Source organism: Podarcis raffonei, chromosome 5 (genome assembly GCF_027172205.1).
Source record: "Podarcis raffonei isolate rPodRaf1 chromosome 5, rPodRaf1.pri, whole genome shotgun sequence".
In the NCBI taxonomy this organism is placed as follows: Eukaryota; Metazoa; Chordata; class Lepidosauria; order Squamata; family Lacertidae; genus Podarcis; species Podarcis raffonei.
Window position 1 is genome coordinate 2398986 of NC_070606.1, and position 20830 is coordinate 2419815.

The 20830-nt window shown below is 44.5% G+C and overlaps 1 protein-coding gene across 3 annotated transcripts in view; it reads right to left on the reverse strand.

The window, feature by feature from the left end:
• Positions 1–3521: 3521 nt before the first annotated feature.
• Positions 3522–20830, reverse strand: part of TTC38 (tetratricopeptide repeat domain 38) — a 31536-nt gene continuing 14227 nt past the window's right edge. For 2 of the 3 annotated variants that reach the window (XM_053387551.1, XM_053387553.1), the window contains 7 exons: positions 20120–20179; positions 18711–18749; positions 16854–16935; positions 15806–15971; positions 8389–8548; positions 6919–6992; positions 3522–3813 (listed from right to left, as the gene is read on the reverse strand). In XM_053387551.1, the coding sequence (XP_053243526.1) occupies positions 3720–3813; positions 6919–6992; positions 8389–8548; positions 15806–15971; positions 16854–16935; positions 18711–18749; positions 20120–20179 (675 nt within the window). In that variant the 3' untranslated portion in view covers positions 3522–3719. The remainder of the gene's footprint in view (positions 3814–6918; positions 6993–8388; positions 8549–15805; positions 15972–16853; positions 16936–18710; positions 18750–20119; positions 20180–20830) is intronic. The other variant, XM_053387552.1, reaches the window with a different exon arrangement.

Consider the following 20830-nt stretch of genomic DNA (forward strand, 5'->3'; position numbering starts at 1 on the left):
TTACATCAGAGGCTACAGCTTTATCCTTTCAGGAAAACACTAGCTTTATAGATGTACAACACGTTCATGATAGGAGAGTCAAGGCTCAAATTAGGCCTTCATTCCTGAAGGGAGAATCTGTTTGCAGTAGTCTGGATGTATTGAGCATGACAAGAAAATGTGTTCACTACTATTTCAACTGGGATCTTTCAAAAAAGGGGAAAATATGATAGTAAACTTTGTACACCAGGGTAAAAGACCCAGATTACAATTTGCTGTGATCTATCAGCATTCTCGGGAGTCTTGCTTGACCTCATATGGCTATTACCTAGCCATATTCAAAATATAATTGGAGTAATACGTAACGCAAATGATAAAAGGGTGGCAAATGGAGTCTGGTACAAATTTATAGAGTACTAAATCTACCATTTTTAATATAAAATAAAAATATTTTTAATTCTATAACTAATCCATTTGCAAAGGCAGATCTGAAGGTAGGGAGTACGTGGGCTCCTAAATTAGCCCCTTCAATCTCACCAGGGATACTTTTTGTACTGCATCCACTTTTCTTAGATGACAGGAAGAGAACTTCAGAAAGTGAGAGAACAAATGAGAAAAATTGGTATGCAGGGTGTAAACTGGCTTTACAGTCAACAAATACAGGCGAGACTCCACTTTCACAGGGGTTACGTTCTAGGCAACACACACTAAAACGCCTCCAAGTGCCCTCTCTGCCGCTTTCTGGAATCAAGACCAAAAATAATGTGTCCAAAACCCCCCCACCTCAACTAGAATTGAAGCTCTGGGGCTGTCTGGAGAACGTGAAGGAAAGCTGCTGCTGCTAGTCTCCCCATCAGCTGTTGGGCTAGTCTCCCCATCAGCTGTTGGGCAGGGAAGCTGAGCAGCCTCAAGAAAGCCCTGCTGCCCCTCGGGTCTCGGGTTTCCTCCAGCCCCACTGAAGTCGTCTTGGGGCTCTGGGGAGGGCCTTCTCACAAGCCACAAGGATACTCCAGTGCTCTCCCTCCATTTTCAGGTCAGAATCTATTTATTTCCTGGCACTGCACATATACATAGTCATGCACACGTCAATCACGCATAAGTGGGGGGTCACCTGGAGTGTCTCTTACATCACACCCTGAAGTTAAACTGCAAAGTGCCACAAGACCTTTTACTCTATTGGAAAATTTGATTTTACATATAGATGAATATACCAAAAAAATCTTTATCTACACTCTTATCAAATAATGAGTTAACAATTGGAGGTTGTAACTCCTTGAAACATCGGTGGGAATGAGATTGCAGAGGTAGATTGGAATAATTTGTGGACTAAAAAAAACACTAAAATCAGTATCTAAACTCTGATATGAGAAAATACATTTAAATTATTACATGGGTGGCATTTGACGCCATTACAGTGTAGGTATGTTAATAAAACAATCCCACCTTTGTGCTGGAGAGGCTGCAATAGTATAGGAACAACATTTCACATGTGGGCATGTGAACATATACGCCCTTCTGAGAGAGGGTATTTACAGATAAGAGCTATATTACAGGTCAACATGTTGAATGTACCACAAGTTTGGGAACTATTTTTAAAGAAGGGCAATCCGACCTTTGCTATAAAGAACCATTTACTTTTTTAGTAGCAGCATGCCTACTAGTGGCACAGAATGGGAAACGATTGGAACACCAGTGTATTTCTCATTGGGGAAAAAGTATGGTTTATTGCTGTATCAGAAAAATTAACAAAGAGATTACATGCATTGTATTATTCAATATATGTGATATCTTTATTTTTTTATATAGATGATTTGTTGAACTATTGCATCCTTATATAAAATACTGATAACCCTTCTTGTAATTGTTATATATTGGAAATCAATAAATCTCTTTTTTTAAAAAAATCCCAACCCACAAGTAATCTCTGTATCTTTACGGTCAAGACTAGACAGTAAGAGCAGCCTTGTCTTTTTCCTTTCTTCCTCTAGAACCTGTACTTTGTCCTTATGACCACATTCAAAAGAGATGCTGGTGATTTTATCACTACATATGAGATTGTGTTTGCTAGTTGCTTGCTTTTTTAAAAAAACATGCCTTTTCTATTGTATTATTTTTCAGTGACCAAAGAGGATTAGTTTTTGCAAGGTGTTAAGTGTTAATAAAAAAGAAATTCTGGGCCTCTTCAGATGAGCGCTTGTAAAATGCTGCTCCCACATCATCTGAGTATTCTCATGCTATCCATGCGTCACAGGAAGGCAGCACACGACAGTTCTCATACCACAAACCTAATGTAGGAAGAAGCGCATAAAGTGTGAGGAGCTGGCGCAAAAAAAAAAAAAAAGAACCACTGGAAGATCATATGTATATGCTCATCAAATTGTATCTGTTGCTCTGAATGAGAGCTTCTGCTGAACTGTATATCCAAAAATTAAATTTTGTTAAAGAACTCTTTCATTTCTACCCTGGGAAGCAGCAGCAATTATAGTGACAAATTTCCATTCCATTAATGAATTACATAAAATGTTCATTGTCCAAAACGTATGGTGAGACGGGCACAGGTGATGTTATTCAAACGGAAACATGGAGATGTTTGTGGTCAATGAGAAACAATTTTTATGCATAAACAGAAGATAAAATTATTAATAAAATTATAGTTTGCATAATTATTCCAGTACCGCTCCCCCGCCAAAGCATGATTAACAAACACTCACTACAATTCTGGGTATTGAATGCTTTGCGAAAAACAAGGCTATTTTTACTACATGGCATCAATTCCTAGTCATAAAAATATTGTTGGAAATTACAGGCATTAATGAAAAAAATGTTATTCTATCAGATCAGATCCACAGTTGCTCCTGTTGATTTACACACAATTTAGTTAAGAAGATAACATTGTTAACTATATGATAACATTTTCCAGTTTACAAATGATAAGAGAGCAGGGAAATAACGTAAAGCAACTATTGCCATAATCCCCCCCCCAAATGAAAGAAAACACTTCCATACTCCAAGGTTGTCCACAAGATATATTCACAAGCATACCCGAGGCACTTTTGGAGGTACCATGTGGAAAAATTTGTATTACAAAATTTGTGTATTCAACCTGTAGTCCCCAAACTATTAATTGCATCATGATAATAGTTTCTGAGGCTGCCAAGGCACAAAGGCAATGCAGTTTTTACAGTACTGGTGCCTTAGTTTCCCAGTTATACCATACAACTTCGTCCCATGCTATTCTGGAAACAGCAGTACAGTCATAAATAAATACGCTTTAGGATAAGTATTTTTGGGTTGTGCTCTGTGGAAACCCAGAAGTAACAGAGCGCATTACTTCTGGGTTTTGCTGCTCGCGCATGCGCAGATGGTCAAAATGACATCATGTGCATGTGCGGAAGCGGCAAAACGCGACCCGTGCAAACGCGTCTTACGTTCTGTTCAGGATGCGAATGGGGCTCCGGAACGGATCCCGTTTGCATCCCAAGGTACCACTGTAACCTTAAAAAAGAATCTTCCTGTAGCTATCTTGTCATGCCCCACTCCCCTTTGCCTTTCTAAATAGATATGGGAGCCATTTACTTTGGACAGTTCAAAAAAGCAACTTTATGAAAGTGGTGCAAAAGCTGAAGTGAAAAAATGCAACATAGTGTCTCCCGAATGTGGTTTGCTTCTTGCCATAATAGGAAATTGTTGATTAGTAAAGCTGATGATGAATCTGTTGAACAACAAGGCTTTTCTGAGGTTTATCCCAGAGCATGAAGGGCTGTGGTCTTCCGCAACAGTCGCTCAGTCAATGGTGAATTTGGTCTCAGCTCATCACGTTCTAGAAGGAGGCACCTGAAGGTGAAGAGTATAAATAATAATAATATATTTATCTGCTGCCCATCTGCCTGGGGTGCGGCAGCCACTCTGGGTGGCTCCCAACAAAAAATAGTAAAAACACAATACAGCATCAAACACTAAAACTTCCCTGAACAGAATCCTTTGACTGGTCAATGGTCATCTAAGTTAACAGGCCCACTCTATTGTTACTGTTTTTTGTAAAAGCCTCTCCATTAAGAGCTCAAGTTACTTAGTTTAATGCTTTTGAGAACTGCATCCCATTAGAAGCTCCAAAGTGATTTATATAGTAATAAAAATCAGGTTAGGAGCAGTGCTACCTTACCACGGCATCTTATCGATATTTCATCTACATCTGTGAAACAAACAAAAACCCCTAGTGATAAAGCACTTACCAATTCTATGACATTAAATTTAAGAGTAGAAGATGTACTACAGTGGTACCTCCAGTTATGACTTTAATTCATTCTGGAGGTCCATTCTCAGCCTGAAACCACTCGTAACACGAGGTGCGCTTTCACTAATGGCGCCTCCCGCGGCTGCTGGCGTGCGACTTCCGCACGGGGCAAAGGTCGCAACCGGGAGCATCTACTTCTGGGTTAGCGGAGCTCGTAACCCGTAGCGTTCGCAAGGGGGACGGGACATAACACGAGGTTCCACTGTACTATATAATACACCCAAAGAAGTGCAACATGAGGAATCTTGCTTGAGCAGTTATTCACACTATTGTTTGGGGCCCTCTGGCATATTATAGCAAACATTTATTTTATTTTTAATTTTTATTTGCAATATTGATATTACATACAAACAAAAAGAAATACAGTTATACAAATAATACAAATTACCTTAACTAACATGTACCCAAAAATGAATAATAAAAAGAAAAATACAAAAATACAAAAAATAAAAAGTAGAAAAAGAAAAAATAAAAATATCAAAAGAAAAAGAAAAAAATAAAAAAAAATTTAGTTCCTTCAACTACTACATGGTTCCCATAATCTCATATTTGTGGTTGTCTGTAATCATTTTAAACTTTGTGAAGACATAATTTGTTTACCTGTGGAGTTTTTAATCTAGACTGAGCCAATCGTAATTTGGGGAACCTACCTTCTTCATATAATTTATAAAGACATCCCATTCTCTCCTGATTTTTTCATTTGATTGATTTCTTACTATTTCAGTTAGTTTCGCCAATTCAAAATATTTGCTTAATTTTAGTAACTATTCGCCTTTTGTTGGAATTGTATTGCTTTTCCAGTATTTTGCAATCGTAATATTACAGCAATCATGACAAAATGGGTTCTTGAGGGTATTGTGACACAGAACCACTTTTAATGTTCTAGAAAAGCAGGGCGAGATAAAGTGTGAGTGAAATATAATGCTTAGCTTCTTCTTTCCAAGTCTCTTTGAAAAGAGAGAAATGTGTGTTGTCAGAATGTCATGTACAAGATCTACATTTCTCTGCTTTGAGTGGAACGTGGTGAGAAGGGAGGAAGCGCGGACCACTCAATGTTTCCTCTTCTGCTTCTTTTTTGGAGTGTTTAAAATGGCTCACAGTGATGCTTCTCTCCCGGCGAGTCAGGGGACAGACAGCCCTATCAGACAACAGTGCACTGAGTCAGCGAGCTCAAAACTTGCTAGTTCTGTTGGGCGCCAGGACTGAGTAGTGGACCTAGCCTATGCCGGATGGGGACAAAACCCTCCCTGGAACACCTGAGAGACCATGGGCAATGGAGCAAGTTGGAACCAAAGGTGTGAACCAGAGCACTCTTCCTAGTTTCCTGCTGGAAACATATCTCCATATATATCATCCAGGAGGGAGAGAGAAACACAACACAATGGCAATGTGTTGAACTGCCTAGAAGGGCATGATAAAAAAGTCCATGGCAGAAAAGGAGAAAGGGGGCTGAGTTTTGTTTTCTTACAGGATAAGCATATGGAGAGCAGCTTTCACCAGACTGGTGCCTGGTCGGCAGGTTCTATCAGCTTCCCTCCCATATTGTATTAGAACTTTATCAATGCCCCGGTGGTTTTCTGTGCTTTGAGCTTCATTTCGGGGTACACCCAGATATCTAAATGAAGAAGTTTGTTCTATAGACTGCTGATCCAAGCACCATCTGTAACTAGGATTGGGCCTGCCAAAAACCACAATCTTGGAGTAATTTATAGACAGACCTTCCTGTTTACAGTAAATGTTGAACACCTCCAAGAGATTTTTGAGACTCAGTTGGGAAGAGAGAGGATCACTAAATCACTTTCATACATTAATATGGAGATCTTTCTCTTCCTAATATTACTGGAGAGGGGGAGTTTGCATTGGCTAAATAAGGCACCAAATCATTAATATAAAAGTTAAAGAGAGGGAAGCCAGAATGTGACTGTGCTTTACTCCTTGTGACATTTTAAAAGCATCAGTCAAACCACCACTTAAACCAGGGGTCAGCAAGGCTTACCAGCCATGGGCCGGATCACTCCCACAGAGATTGTCTGTGGGCAGGACCAGCGCAGCGCTACATCGGAAATCGCATCTGTGCATGTCTGTGGCACTGGAAATCACTTCTGTGCATGCCCAGACGCTGAAAATTGCGCCTGCACAGAAGTGATTTTCGGCACCTGGGCATGTGCAGAAGTGATTTCTGGTATTTGTGTGTGCGCAGATGTGATTTCCGGTGCCGCTCGGCGAGTCCCCACGCCGCACTGCGTTGGTTTAGCACAGCATGCAGAGGACTTGCTGAGTGGGCGGCTCGTGGGTCAGTAAAATGGTCTTCGTGGGCCGGATCTGGCCCATGGGCCACACGTTGCCAACCCCTGATTTAAACCTACTTTGACCCTCAATTCTGTGTTGCTGTATAGTTATTAGATCAGTAGCAGAAGTCTGCAGCTGATGGTTAACATAAGGAGAACATTCACATTCCCCCTAAGGGGATATAAACAGGTAGGGCTGCCATAGTTTCAATAGAACAAAATTGCTTCAGCTGGGCAGATTCCATCCTTCCTCCCTTCACTGGCCATTGCCACCCACCCCCCACATTTATGAATACATCCCAATGCTTAATTCAAGTAATAATCAGAAATTTGTATTTTTCAGAAGGTGGCACTTACCTAGCAAGTTTTTGGTTAGCTTTAGATTTACATTTCAAAGCAGCATGAATCAGTAACTGGGCAAAAATATCTCTCTGGAAAAAAGATAACAGCACAAGATAAGTTATGGGGGAATTGGCATTGGGAGAGAAATCCCAATTGCTAACCGTTTATCCATAACTATAGTTTGGATTTGCTACTGTTTTGTGTTCACTTGCCTGTTAGTTCCTTTAAATACCACATGGAACAGTAAATTAATATTGCAGCCCAAATTCCCTGAGTAAATTGCTGGTGAAGTGATTTAACAAAGGCAACCAAGGGCTCGTTTTGCCATCAATGAATACCAGACAATACCAATTTGCTTCTGTCAGGCACGCCAAGTAGGAGGGGCCCCTCAAAATTTTCAATGAAGGGGACACTCCTCACAAAGTTCCACAACAGCCATATGCACACACCATGGGGCATCTGAGCAACACACCAGCCTCCCCCATGGTGATGTCAGCACACTATGGGGCATGCATGCACAGCACAACCACACTGCGGGATATACTGAAATCATGCATGCACACAGCAGGGTGTGCTTACGTCATGTGCACACTCCATGGGGAATGCATACATTGCATGCTGACATCGCGCGGGGTCAAGGCAGTGCACGTGATACCTGTTGCTACTGATCATAGGGAAACAGAGTAAGACGGGAATTGTTGGGGAAGATCGGACCGCATATCAACTATCTATTATATTTGGTATACGGGTGTAAGCTGCAAAACAGGTAAGTGCCGGCTGAATTCACCAGATGGCTCAGGAGAGCAAGCAATGCAAAATGCTTCAGATACTCAAACATTCCAAATGCATCATTCAGGCAACTACTCATTGATGCAGGGGTTATGTTCCAAGGCATCACATGTGAAATCATGTATATTGGGAACACCATTGAAAAAGCCTGAAAATACTCTCTAAACCCCTGGAAACCCTTGAAAAACCCTTTTGCTCAATCACCTTGCTCAAGAATGGAAGATTAGAGACTGGGCCATATTGACCAGGTCCAAAGATGCTTTTTAAGAAGCGGCTTAATAACTGCCTTTTCATAGCATTCAGAGGGTGGCAGCATTTGCCCTCAGTGATCGTCTTTCAACCAGCGTGAAAGAATGGTTGCTTATTATGTCTACATTTGTAGACAGAGAGACTATGAAGCAGAATGGGAGCAGCTTCTAGCAGGAAAACATACCTTTAGCTAGGGGGAGCTCAAGCTGTCAAGCTCTGGGCATTTATGGAGCAAGATCACAGAACAGTTCTGACATGGAGTACTCAACTAACCCTAATACAATGACTCTTTTTAGAACTTGTTTTCAAAGCTGAAGCTATGCCTTCACTGTGCCCTCACCCACTCCTGATGATACGACTCTGGCCTCCATTCTTCATGCTTTAATGTCACTCCACCAACAATGAACAGAACAGTCAACAAACTGAGCATTAAAAAAATTCCCTCACCTGAGCATTGCTCCCTCCTATTTCGACAATTTGGTAGCGAATGGGATACAGTAATTCCACTGCCTTGTCATAATTGCCATTATCAAACTCTACAAATGCTTTCAAAAGAGGCAGCCCTAATTTTGGAACTAAGTTTAGCTCATGGTCTTCATCAGGTGACCTGGAGAAGAGAAAGAGAGGAAGAAGCGAAAAAAGTAGATCAAAATATTTATAAACCAATAAGTTGTTGGTGAATTTGCACATCCAGATACTCAGAACTCTGACAGAAAACTGAACACCTTTAAGAAAACAGTCCAGAATATAATTACTGTAGGAATTGTGTTGCAACTAGGCTGCCTTATTTTACCTGGATGGTCGTACACCACCAACCTGATGCATCGGTTTATATCTTTAAGCAATTTATATACAGCTGTTAAGCAACACTCATTTTGTTTGACAAAATAATACCTAATTAACACTTCAGTATGGTGTGGTGTGCACTGACAACGTCTTAAAAGCATCGCACGGAGACGCACTGTGATGGGATGATGAGCTGCTTGTGCGTAAAATCCTAATCCCTCAGAGTTTGGCTAAGTCCCCAAACCTCTGTCTGTGATGGAGCTCCTTAAACATGACTCCATCAATCGCTCGTTGAATCGGACAGTGGGCGTTTACGGAACTTCTTCCAGCATAAAAGCTCCTTAACGGAAACGCGTCTTCTGGACTCTCGGCGTGACAGTTTCCGCCGAGGAGTGGGTGTCCCTACAGGAGGTCCTGAAATCTCCCCGCTGCTCCCGCTTGAAGTGTCTCTGAGCCCTTCCTCCGACTCACTTTCCCTTGGAACTCCACTTCTCCCCCTGCTGGTCCCCTCCTCCGCTGAATGGTCTCTCTCACCCTCCATGAGCCCTTTCACCTCCTTAGTCTCAGATGGCAGTTCCCTGACATCCACCTCCCCTCCAGGGCCCCCTTCACCCCCTTCCCTCCCCTCCTCTGCGGGAGGCGAGGGAGCAAAACCCCTGAAGGAACCTCCCTCATCTTCCGAAGTTTCGAACACTTCCCTCCACCTTTTGCTGTCTCCAGTTTCCAAGTACTCCTCCTCATCGGAGTCTGTTCCTCCTTCCAACTCCGATTCCCTGAATCCCTCCAGTTCCTCCTCATCGTCGGTGGTGCCAAAGTACTCCCTCCGAAACCTCGCTACTGGCTGAGGTTTCCTGGGGAACCTTTGGTGGAACGTTTCGATCAAGATCTCGTCACGGACCTCCTCTGCCTTCACCCAGGTGTTTTCCAACTCCGGTTCCCCTTCCCACGCGACCAAATACTCCACCTGATTACCCTTCCACCTGGAGTCGATGATTTCCGCCACATGGTTGCGGCTTTCCCTTTCTTCTATGGCTGGCCCCCGTGTGGATACCCCTTCACCTTCCCCCCTGTATGGTGACAGTAATGACCTGTGGAATACTGGGTGCAGTTTCATGTGGTTCGGTAACCGGAGTCTGAACGCCACTGGGTTGACCTGTTGGATGACCTCAAATGGTCCCAATCTTTTGGGTCTCAATTTCTTGCAACCCCCCTTGAACGGCAACCCTTGGGTTGACAGCCAGACCCGACTCCCCACCCTAATTGTTTCACCTTCCCTTCTGCTCTTGTCTGCCTGCCTCTTATATTCTTCCTTGGCCCTTTCTAAGTTGAGTTGGAGTTGACGATGGATCGCTTCCATTTCCTCTACAAGAAGTTCAGCGGCCGGAACACTCCATCTCTCCCCTCCTTCCCCTGGAAACGCCCTGGGGTGGCACCCATAATTAGCCAAAAAGGGGCTCATCCCGGTGGACACATTCTCTGCATTATTGTAAGCAAATTCCGCTAGTGCCAACTTTTCGACCCAATCGTTCTCTCTGTCATTGACATAACACCTCAGGTATTGTTGGAGGATACCGTTTGCTCTCTCCGCCTGCCCATTGGTCTCAGGGTGCCTGGCAGTCGAAAAGTTGACCTCTACGTGCAACAAGCTCATAAGTTTCCTCCAGAATCTGGACGTGAACTGTTTCCCTCTGTCGGAAACCACCCTCAAGGGGGCGCCATGCAGCCTGAAAATATGTTCTACAAACAATTTCGCTGTTTCTTCCGCCGTGACTGCATGTGAGCAAGCTACAAAGTGACCCATCTTAGTTAACAGGTCTACTACGACTAGTATGGCGGTTTTCCCCTGGGATTTGGGCAGATCAGTCATAAAATCTATCGACACCGCCTCCCACGGTCGTTCTGGTGTGGGTAACGGTTCTAATAACCCCGCTGGTGCCCGCCTTTCTCCTTTGGCTCTCTGGCATTGGTCACACCTTCTCACATACTCCCGTACGTCCTCCCTCACCTTGGGCCACCAAAACTCCCTGGTCACCAACCACATGGTCTTGTGTTGCCCAAAATGCCCCGCTGTGGGATTGTCGTGCAGCTGTTTGAGTACTCTCCCCCTCAATTCCCCTTCGGGTATATATAGCGCCCCTCTGTAATACAATGCCCCGTTTCTTTCTTCAAAACCCCCGGGGTGTTCTCCCTCTCTCCTTAGACCTCTGAGCTTATCCTGGGCGTACTCATCATTTACCGTTCCCTCTACCAGTTCCCTTTGCCCCACCCAGGCCGCACCACACACCCAGTGGTCCTCTGGGATAATATGTCTCTCTTCCGGCGCTCCCTCCCCCTCCAAATATTCAGGTTTGCGAGAGAGAGCGTCCGCTCTGATGTTTTCTGGACCTGGCACATAGCAAATTTCAAAATGGAATTTGGAGAACTCCTGGGCCCATCTCACTTGTCGTTGGTTGAGCACCCGTGCCGTTCTCCAATACTCCAAATTCTTGTGGTCCGTACACACTTGCACCTTATGTTGTGCGCCAATTAGTAAGTGTCTCCATCTCCGGAACGCTTCGTGAATGGCGAGTAGTTCTCGGTCATATACCGTGTAGTTCCTCTCGGATTTGTTCAGCTTACGCGAAAAGAAGGCACACGGTCTCCATTCCGCCTTATTGCTCCCTGGCTGAAGCAGCACCGCCCCCACCGCCCGGTCTGAGGCATCAGTTTCCACTCTCATGGGTTTCTGTAAATCCACATGCAGGAGCTGTTCTTCCGAAGCGAATGCCTTTTTCAATTCCTCAAAAGCGTGCTCCGCCTCCGCCGTCCAAACGAATTTCTTCTTGCTGCTTAGACAGTCCGTGATGGGAGCCGTTAAGTGGGCAAAGTTCTTGATGAATTTACGGTAAAAGTTCCCAAACCCTAAGAACCTTTGCACATCTTTTTTCGTTTTCGGTGTCTTCCATTCCAGCACCGCCTGGACCTTGCCTGGATCCATGGCTAATCCCTTGTCTGATAAGCGGTACCCCAGGAATTCCACCTCCTTGGTGTGGAACTGACACTTCTCCAATTTCACCCACAACTGGTTTGCTTGCAGCTGGCTCAGCACTTCCCTGACATCCTTTACATGCTGCTCCTCATTCTCTGAATATATCAGCACGTCATCGAGGAAGGCCACGCAATTCTTGTAGAGCAAAGGTCCCAGTACGTGGTTCATGAGCGATTGAAAACAGGCGGAGCCTGATTGTAATCCGAATGGCATAACGAGATATTCAAACGCCCCCAAAGGGGTGAACATGGTGGTTTTCCATTCATCCCCCTTCTTTATTCGTATCAGGTTGTATGCTCCTCTCAGGTCCAGTTTCGTGAATATCTTTCCCTTCCTCACCCTGGTCAAAATGTCATCAATCCTGGGCATGGGGAAAGTCACTGGTTCTGACACGGCATTTAGGGCCCGGTAGTCCACGACCAATCTCGGTTTATCCGTGTTTTTTTTGTCCACAAAAAACACTGGGCTCCCCCCCACCGCTCTGGACTCTCTGATGAAGCCCCTCTTCAGGTTTTTATCAATAAACTCCCTTAACTCCTGCATTTCCCTGTCTGACATGGCGTACAGCTTGCCCACGGGGAGCTGGGCCCCAGGGACCAGGTTAATTTGGCAGTCAAAGTCTCTGTGCAGTGGTAATTTATCTGCTTCCCTTTCACTGAAGACCTTGCTCAGGTCAGCGTATTGTTTGGGCACCTTCCCTTTGTCCGCCACTTCCGTCCCTGCTAGAGAGGCTTTTGCCCCTTCTGGCACCTTTCCCTCTCTGCAGTGTTCCAGGCAATGTGCTGACCCAAAGGAGACCACTCTCTGATGCCAGCCCACTAGCGGGTCATGCAACGCTAGCCAGCTCATTCCCAAAATGACTGGAGCCCCTCCCAGGGTGGCCACATTGAACGCTATCCTCTCAGTGTGCCTGGCCACCCTCATAACCATTGGGACGGTTTGTAGGCTGACTTCTCCTCCCAGCAGCTCCCTCCCATCGATCGTGGTGACCTGCAGGGGGTTGCTTAAAGGGAGTGTCTGTATCTGGTGTTCAGCTGCAAACTCCTTGCTCATAAAATTACAGGAGCTGCCTGAGTCCAGCAGCGCCTTAGTCTTTAGTGGGTATCCGTTTGCCAGCTCTAGCAACACCTCTATTACTAGGGCTGGTCTTGGAGGTTCCGGAGTGGGCACTTTTACTGCTCCTTGGCCTGTCTGCAGTGCCCTGACAGAGGCAGACAGGCGTTGGCTTTTACTGGCTCCTGGACTTCCTCCTCCTTCCCCCCAACAGCTCCCGCCATCCCTTGCCATTCCTTTCTTTGCGGGCAGACTCTGGCAAAGTGACCTGGCTGCTGGCAGAGATAACATTTCTTGGCGCTCTTTCCCTCCTTCTTCCTCCCTTCACTGGGATTTGAAACTGCGCGCGCGCGCGCTGTTCCAACTTCCATCGGCTCTCCTGGCGGGAAACTTGGCTCTGGAATCTCTGGAATGCGGAAATCCCTCCAACGCTCTCCTTTCCCCTCCTGCTTCTCCAAGGCTCTTGCCTCCTGGCGTGCTCCAATGGTCAGCGCTGATTTGGTCAGCTGGTCCATAGACTCCGCCCTGGGCGCCCGGGAAAGTTCGTCTTTCACCGCCGAAGAAAGCCCCTCTTCAAAGAGCATTTGAATGGGTTCCGCCGATAGGTCCCACCCCAATTTATGTATTAACATTGTAAACTCAGTCCAGTACTCACGAACCGATCGGCTCCCCTGTTTGCACGCCATCAATTGTCTGCGCACCAGCCCTTGTTCAATCTCGCTGGAAAACATCAAATCCATGGCGCGAAAAAACTTCCTCGCGTCCTTCAGCATGTCACTATTCCCTGCCATCAGGGGTCTGACCCAATCTCTCGCCCCTCCTTCGAGATGGCCAATCACAAACGCCACTCTCGATGCCTCGTCGGGAAAGTCGTTAAACTGCAGTTCGAGAGCATACTGCATCTCTGTCCTAAAGGCTTGGTAGTTCCTGGGGTCCCCCCCAAACTTCTGCACCATTCCTGGCATCTTTCTTGCTAGTGTAGCGCCTTTTGCCTTTTCTGCATCCTGCGCCCTCCTTTCTTCTAGCCTCGCCGTTTGCATTGCTAGCTGGAGTTCCAACACTCTGTACCTTTCTTCCAGGCTTGGACCCTCTCCAGCTCCTGCTGCTCCTCCGGCTCCGGCTGGGTTACTCATGATGCCTCTCTGCACAAGCTGCTTTCAGGGACTGTCCGATTGCTGTGATGGGATGATGAGCTGCTTGTGCGTAAAATCCTAATCCCTCAGAGTTTGGCTAAGTCCCCAAACCTCTGTCTGTGATGGAGCTCCTTAAACATGACTCCATCAATCGCTCGTTGAATCGGACAGTGGGCGTTTACGGAACTTCTTCCAGCATAAAAGCTCCTTAACGGAAACGCGTCTTCTGGACTCTCGGCGTGACAGTTTCCGCCGAGGAGTGGGTGTCCCTACAGGAGGTCCTGAAATCTCCCCGCTGCTCCCGCTTGAAGTGTCTCTGAGCCCTTCCTCCGACTCACTTTCCCTTGGAACTCCACTTCTCCCCCTGCTGGTCCCCTCCTCCGCTGAATGGTCTCTCTCACCCTCCATGAGCCCTTTCACCTCCTTAGTCTCAGATGGCAGTTCCCTGACACGCACACTTGGGACACATGGAAGATAATGAGATGCTGGGAAGCTCCAGCCATTCCCTGGACTTACGGGACAAAATGCCACAGTATCTAATTTGCTAATCAATTCCAATTCCCGAGGGGTCTTCCTCTGAAACTTTTAAAAATTAACTTTAAGGTCCGCTACAATATGTTGTGGGAGAAAGAAATGCTTCCCAGGCAGATTTCCAAGTGTTCCCTTTTCAAGTATCTCAACTGCGTCTTATTGTTTAGTTCCACAATAGTACTGGAATGCTTTGACTTACTCACTTTTTTACACTAGCCATCTTGCAATGGCTATTTATCACCAGTGGCTAGCTGGGGCACATCCATGCTGATTGCATTTTACTCATTTGTTTATATTTCGTATCCCGTTTTGCAGAGATTGCACAGCATTGACTCTTGCATTGCTTGGAATTTTGGCCTCATTGTGTTTGTTTGTTTTTTAAAGGCACAATTATTTTCTCCACCATGACCAGGTATTCATTATTTACCCATCTTGGTGATCATTTTATGTATCTGACTAAATGGCTCTGGCCCACAAATGCTTCTGCCACCAGTGCTGGGTTCAGGGCGGTGCAGGGGGTTCCCCAGCACAGGGTGCCGAGCCGAGGGGGTGCAAAATTGAGAAGATCAATAACAGAAGTTCCATTTGGGGGGACCAAATTTTGGCCTTGCACAGGGCACCATATTACAGAAGATTACCAAAGTCCGCCCTGACGCCACAGTAAACCTTACAGTATCTTCAAGCAGCAACAAGCTATCACTTTTGAATCTCTGTTCTGGGTTCAGATAGCAAGGGCACAATGGAAGGGAGGCTGCTCTACTCCTCAACTTGGGTCTTCCTCCCACTGCATGGCCTGAGTGCCTTTCTGAGAGAACGGCATCACTTGCCTGCTAGGGCTTAGCATTAAATTGGGCAATAGAGAAATTTCCATAATTTAGACGACATCTTACTGTATTGTGCTTATTTTTTTCCTGCTTGTGCTTGTGCTGAGCTTTCATGGTATTTCTGGGCTATACATCTAAAATAAGCAAACTAACCATTTTACATCTGCTTTGTACCCGCTGATAGGAAGTACGAGAGTAACAGCCAAATCCTCTCCCCTCCTGCAGCAGAGAAAGCACCCCATCTGAGATAGAGAGGGTAGACATGTCTCACTCAGCTCCACTTGGCTCTAAATACAAAAAAAGATCTCCTTGTAGATTCTCCTAGTGTGAAGCAAGGTTGCCCTCAACCCTTTGCGCATCTTCTTGAAGTCTGGCAGCTCCATCTTTACATTGAGTAGAAATTCTAAGGAGGGGATTTCACAGGGCATTCAGTGCCAACCCAGTCCCCTGAAAGGGGGCAAAAGCTAAGAAGAAAAAATTGCCTATTCATAAAACTGTTTGCTGCTTACTGGGTGACTTCATGAAGAGTTGCTAAGAGTTCATCAGTAGTTTTGTGGTCCTGGGCTCCTAATGAAGACATCAGAATATGAGCATCATTGAAAACCAGGATGTGATCTTTGGCATGTTTTTTTGTCAGCTGGTTTACTGCTTTCCACCTGTCACCAACCTTCAGACCTAGGAGAAAAGTTAACATGTTTTTAAAAAAGCAACTTAGAATATTAAAAAATGGCCATGCACATTTACTTCAGAGCAGACCCCACTGGAAATAGTGGGACATACTTTGGAGTAAAGATGCATAGCTTTTGCTGTAAAGCCATTGAGTGCAAAACACTTTTTTATATGTACTTTAACTTCTATACTCATACATAAGCATTTAGGACTTCTCCAGAGTGGTATTAGATTTTGAGATTATTCTGTAACATGTTTTTGACATAATGATGCTGTATTAGTGGCTGATTTATTCTGCTTTAATTTGTTCTGCAATGCTTCCACATTATTGCTGTCTGGAAGACTATAGCACAACAAAACAAAAGTAGTACAAAAAACAACAACTCTCAGAATATTTGTTGTATGAAAAATTATGGGATTTCAGCAGGACGATGCAGGGTTGGAAATGAAGGAGCATGATGGCCCCAAGAGATTTGCAGGTGCAAGTCTTGAAAGTGGAATCACATATGACTGTCCTGAACACAAATCACTAGGCATATGCAATAAAAACGATGTCTGGAGGGTCCTTTACTGGCCATATGGATTCATGTCTCAGTCATTGTTGACTGGAAGCTGCCTCTAACCCAATTCAGTTGGTCTGGGTACCCAATACATTGAAACAAAACAAAAGAGATGGAGGGGCAGAGAAAAGTAGCCAAGAAAATTGTGAGATTTGCTATACTAGCTCATGCACAGTATTGATCAGGCCAGCTCTTTTTCACTCCTCCTTCTATTTAGCCAGGGAAGGGAGTGAAAGGTAGAGCAAAGAGATTCAAATGCATAAAATAAAAAGAAAACTGCTGCCGGTCTTAATAGGCAAGAGCACAGCTTCTTCAGTTTCTCTTTTACCTTCTAACTGAAGCCGATACAGCATGGAGCAATTGTCAACAACATCCAGCATGGTTCCACTCAACTGGCACCTGGGAGCAATCTGTAAACCGCAAAGCATTCAGAATTTGGATTGGCCTCACAGTCCAGATTTAAGATTTCTAATATTCTCCTTAAGCTGTGCTTTAGGAGACAGCTATCTTGCACTTTGCACTTCCTCCATCCCCTTGTGAACCTCTGAGCACCATCCATGTAAGAAGAGTTTGGTTCTCCTCCTTCTCCTTCTCTTTACACAGACTCTTTTTTGCTGCTGCTTCTCCATCTCCAGTTCTTCTAATTCAATAAGGGACTGTTCTTTCACAAAACTGATTAGAAAGTCTCATTGGGAGAGAGAGAGCACCACATACTTTTGCTGTTCTTGTTGAACCAAAACCACATATAAAAATTAATAGAATCTTTGGAAGACTGAAATAGCCCAACAAATGCTTAAGATAGGAAGAAAGACATGGGTGTTGATAAAGATACAAGGTGCTTTCTATTTCACATACACAGAACTATAGAAAAGCTACTTCTCAGATTGCCAGGCCAATGTGGATCAGGAAGCTAGGATGTGCCAGCAACACACCTCCTTTAGCAACCCATAGTGCAGTTAATGCCCAAATTGTGACCTGGCCATAGCAATGCCCCATGTAACAATGGGAAGTCTCATGTGAGAGATGAATTAAATAATGAAAAGGATTCTGTGAGCCCAAGGCTCCTCTCCACAGAGGAGCCTCTGAAGGGAACCTGCAATTCTGCGAAATCCCTGCCTGAAAGCTAACCTTCCCAATCGAGACAGAACATTTCCTACCCACAGAGGAGACTTGACAGTTGTACCTCTGTGTAAGCTGCTACCTTGAGTTTGCCTTCTTTCAGTCAGAATGAATGTCCAGAGCAATAATTTCTACAAGGAGTTATTTCCTTCTGTTACATAAAAGGTAAAGGTAAAGGTACCCCTGCCCGTACGGGCCAGTCTTGACAGACTCTGGGGTTGTGCGCCCATCTCACTTAAGAGGCCGGGAGCCAGCACTGTCCGCAGACACTTCCGGGTCACGTGGCCAGCGTGACGAAGCTGCTCTGGCGAACCGGCACCAGAGCAGCACACGGAAACGCCGTTTACCTTCCTGCTATAAAGCGGTACCTATTTATCTACTTGCACTTAGGGGTGCTTTCGAACTGCTAGGTGGGCAGGAGCTGGGACCAAACGACGGGAGCTCACCCCGCCGCGGGGATTCGAACCGCCGACCATACGATCGGCAAGTCCTAGGCACTGAGGTTTTACCCACAGCACCACCCGCGTCCCATACATTACATACTCCCAGGGAAAACCTTTCTAATGCAACAATGAAGAGAACTTCCAAATTTACTTCAGAAGAAAAAAGAGTGCAACTCAACTATCAGAAACAACGTTTTAGTGCAAACTCAAGAGAGTTCAAAGCAGATGAACTATCCAACCCCCCAAACACTTGAACTATGCTTTCATCTTACAAAATCAAGGTTGTAAAGCAGAGCTATGTATATTCTGAGCTAAAACACTTTTTAAAAAATATACCAAATTGGCTCAAATTCTGCAACAAAGTAGGCTGGATTATCAAATCTGCATTTATTATGTTGTATCTGGCTAATGTTGTAAAATCAAGCATGAGACTGCAATCCTATACACACCTACCAGGGTGTAATTCCCCTTGAAGCCAGGACTTAGTTCTGAGAAAATATGTTCTTCCTGGTGCTGAAATTATAATTATTTTAATGGGGAGTGAAAATGCCAGCCTATATAGAGCAGAAGGAAAGGCACAAATATGGTTTCATGTGTCCGTTAAGTATGCTGCTCATACTTACATGAGTGTCATAAATTGTCAAAGCAGCCTCGTAGTCACCCTACAAGAACAAGGAGGATTTCATTTTATTCGTGCATTTGCAAACAGTCAACTCATCATATTGTAACTTCTGTAATTACCATGCATTGGGATCAATAAATTAGACTACAGTGGTACCTCGGGTTACATACGCTTCAGGTTACAGACTCCGCTAACCCAGAAATAGTACCTTGGGTTAAGAACTTTGCTTCAGGAAGAGAACAGAAATCGTGCGGTGGCAGCGGGAGGCCCCATTAGCTAAAGTGGTGCTTCAGGTTAAGAACAGTTTCAGGTTAAGAACGAACCTCCGGAACGAATTAAGTACTTAACCCGAGGTACCACTGTATCAGATTTCTGACAAACTGAAACATGTTTTAAATGTGCAGGTAAAAGAAAATGTAGTTTTGTTGGTGGGTGGGGGGACTGCACATTGGCTACAAAGTCACCACCCTTTGCCCCCAGGGAAACAGCTGCTTCGGTGTTGCAGTATACAACCCAAGGTACTGTCTGCCACCAGAATGCAGTTCCTGGGAGTAGATTATCCCCAAGGGAGTGCAGCTCCCCATAGAGAGGAAAAGCCATACCATGACCTATAGCCATACCCATAAGTTGCTCCTTCATGTGTTGTTCTAATGGGGCTTCCCATGGCATCTACTGAAGGTTCATGCCTATTTAGCCTGAGCAGTGCTGCAGAATGGTATGGAAGCACTTCATTTTCTAAACCCTCATTCAGCTGATTTTAGCAAAGATAATTGCAAGTGGCTCGCAGGCAGACACAACCTTAATATAGAAATGGGCTATCACATGTTATCATGCTGTGTTGCCATTGGTTTTACTGTATTCAAATGAGTTCTATATGTTCATAAAATAATTATACATTGCTTTGAGCACTTAAATGGAAAGGAAGTTGGCCTGGAGATCAAATTCACTGCTTCTTACTAATTAAAGTCTCTAACTGTAGACAGAAACAAGAGGCACCCTGTCATTCTGCAGAGCATTCAGGGCAGAAAAGAATTTAAAGACCCTAGCAAATATTTTGACCTCACCATGGATCACTATCTGGTTTTCCCAGCTGTAAAGAATAATTTATCACATTCCTGCACTGGTTGGGGGTGATGAGAGAGTGCAAAATATGAGGCGGTAGTGTACTTGTTCCCAAGTATGAGAATACTTCAAGTCAGGTATCCAATACGAAGAAAAATGTCAATGCTCTCTGTCCGTAACAATTTTTGTGTGAATGTGAGAAACAAATATATTAAAGAAACTAAAATGAGATAAGGAACTTAAGTGTAAGGGTAGTCAAAGGATGAAAGGTGAAAGGATAGCAGCAAATGAAATGCATTGAAAGGATTTTCTTGCAGGCTCAATACAGTTACAGAAGCATCCACATACCTTTTCAATAAAATACAAAGCCCAGTGCCAGTAGTTATGGCAAGCAAGCATGTCGCTATCCTGGAAAAGATGAAAGAATGATGAATAAATGTTAAACATAGTTTTTTAATGGTCTACCATTAAAAAGTTACAGAATGTTAACATCAGAAAGTAATCATAGATTGTCTAAGGGAAACTGTAGCATTTAGACTTGGCTAGTACAGTGTTACCTTGGGTTACACATGCTTCAGGTTACAGACTCTGCTAACCCAGAAATACCATAGTTTTTGCTCTATAAGACTCACTTTTCCCCTCCTAAAAAGTAAGGGGAAATGTGTGTGCGTCTTATGGAGCGAATGCAGGCTGCACAGCTATCCCAGAAGCCAGAACAGCAAGAGGGATTGCTGCTTTCACTGTGCAGCGATCCCTCTTGCTGTTCTGGCTTCTGAGATTCAGAATTAATTTTTTCCTTGTTTTCCTCCTCCAAAAACTAGGTGCATCTTGTGAAAAATACGGTAGTACCTCGGGTTAAGAACTTTGCTTCAGGATGAGAACAGAAATCGTGCAGCAGCGGCGCGGCAGCAGCAGGAGGCCCCATTAGCTAAAGTGGTGCTTCAGGTTAAGAACAGTTTCAGGTTAAGAACGGACCTCCGGAAAGAATTAAGTACTTAACCCGAGGTACCACTGTAATGAAAAAAATAGAGAGATCCAATACAATGATCAAAATTAGGT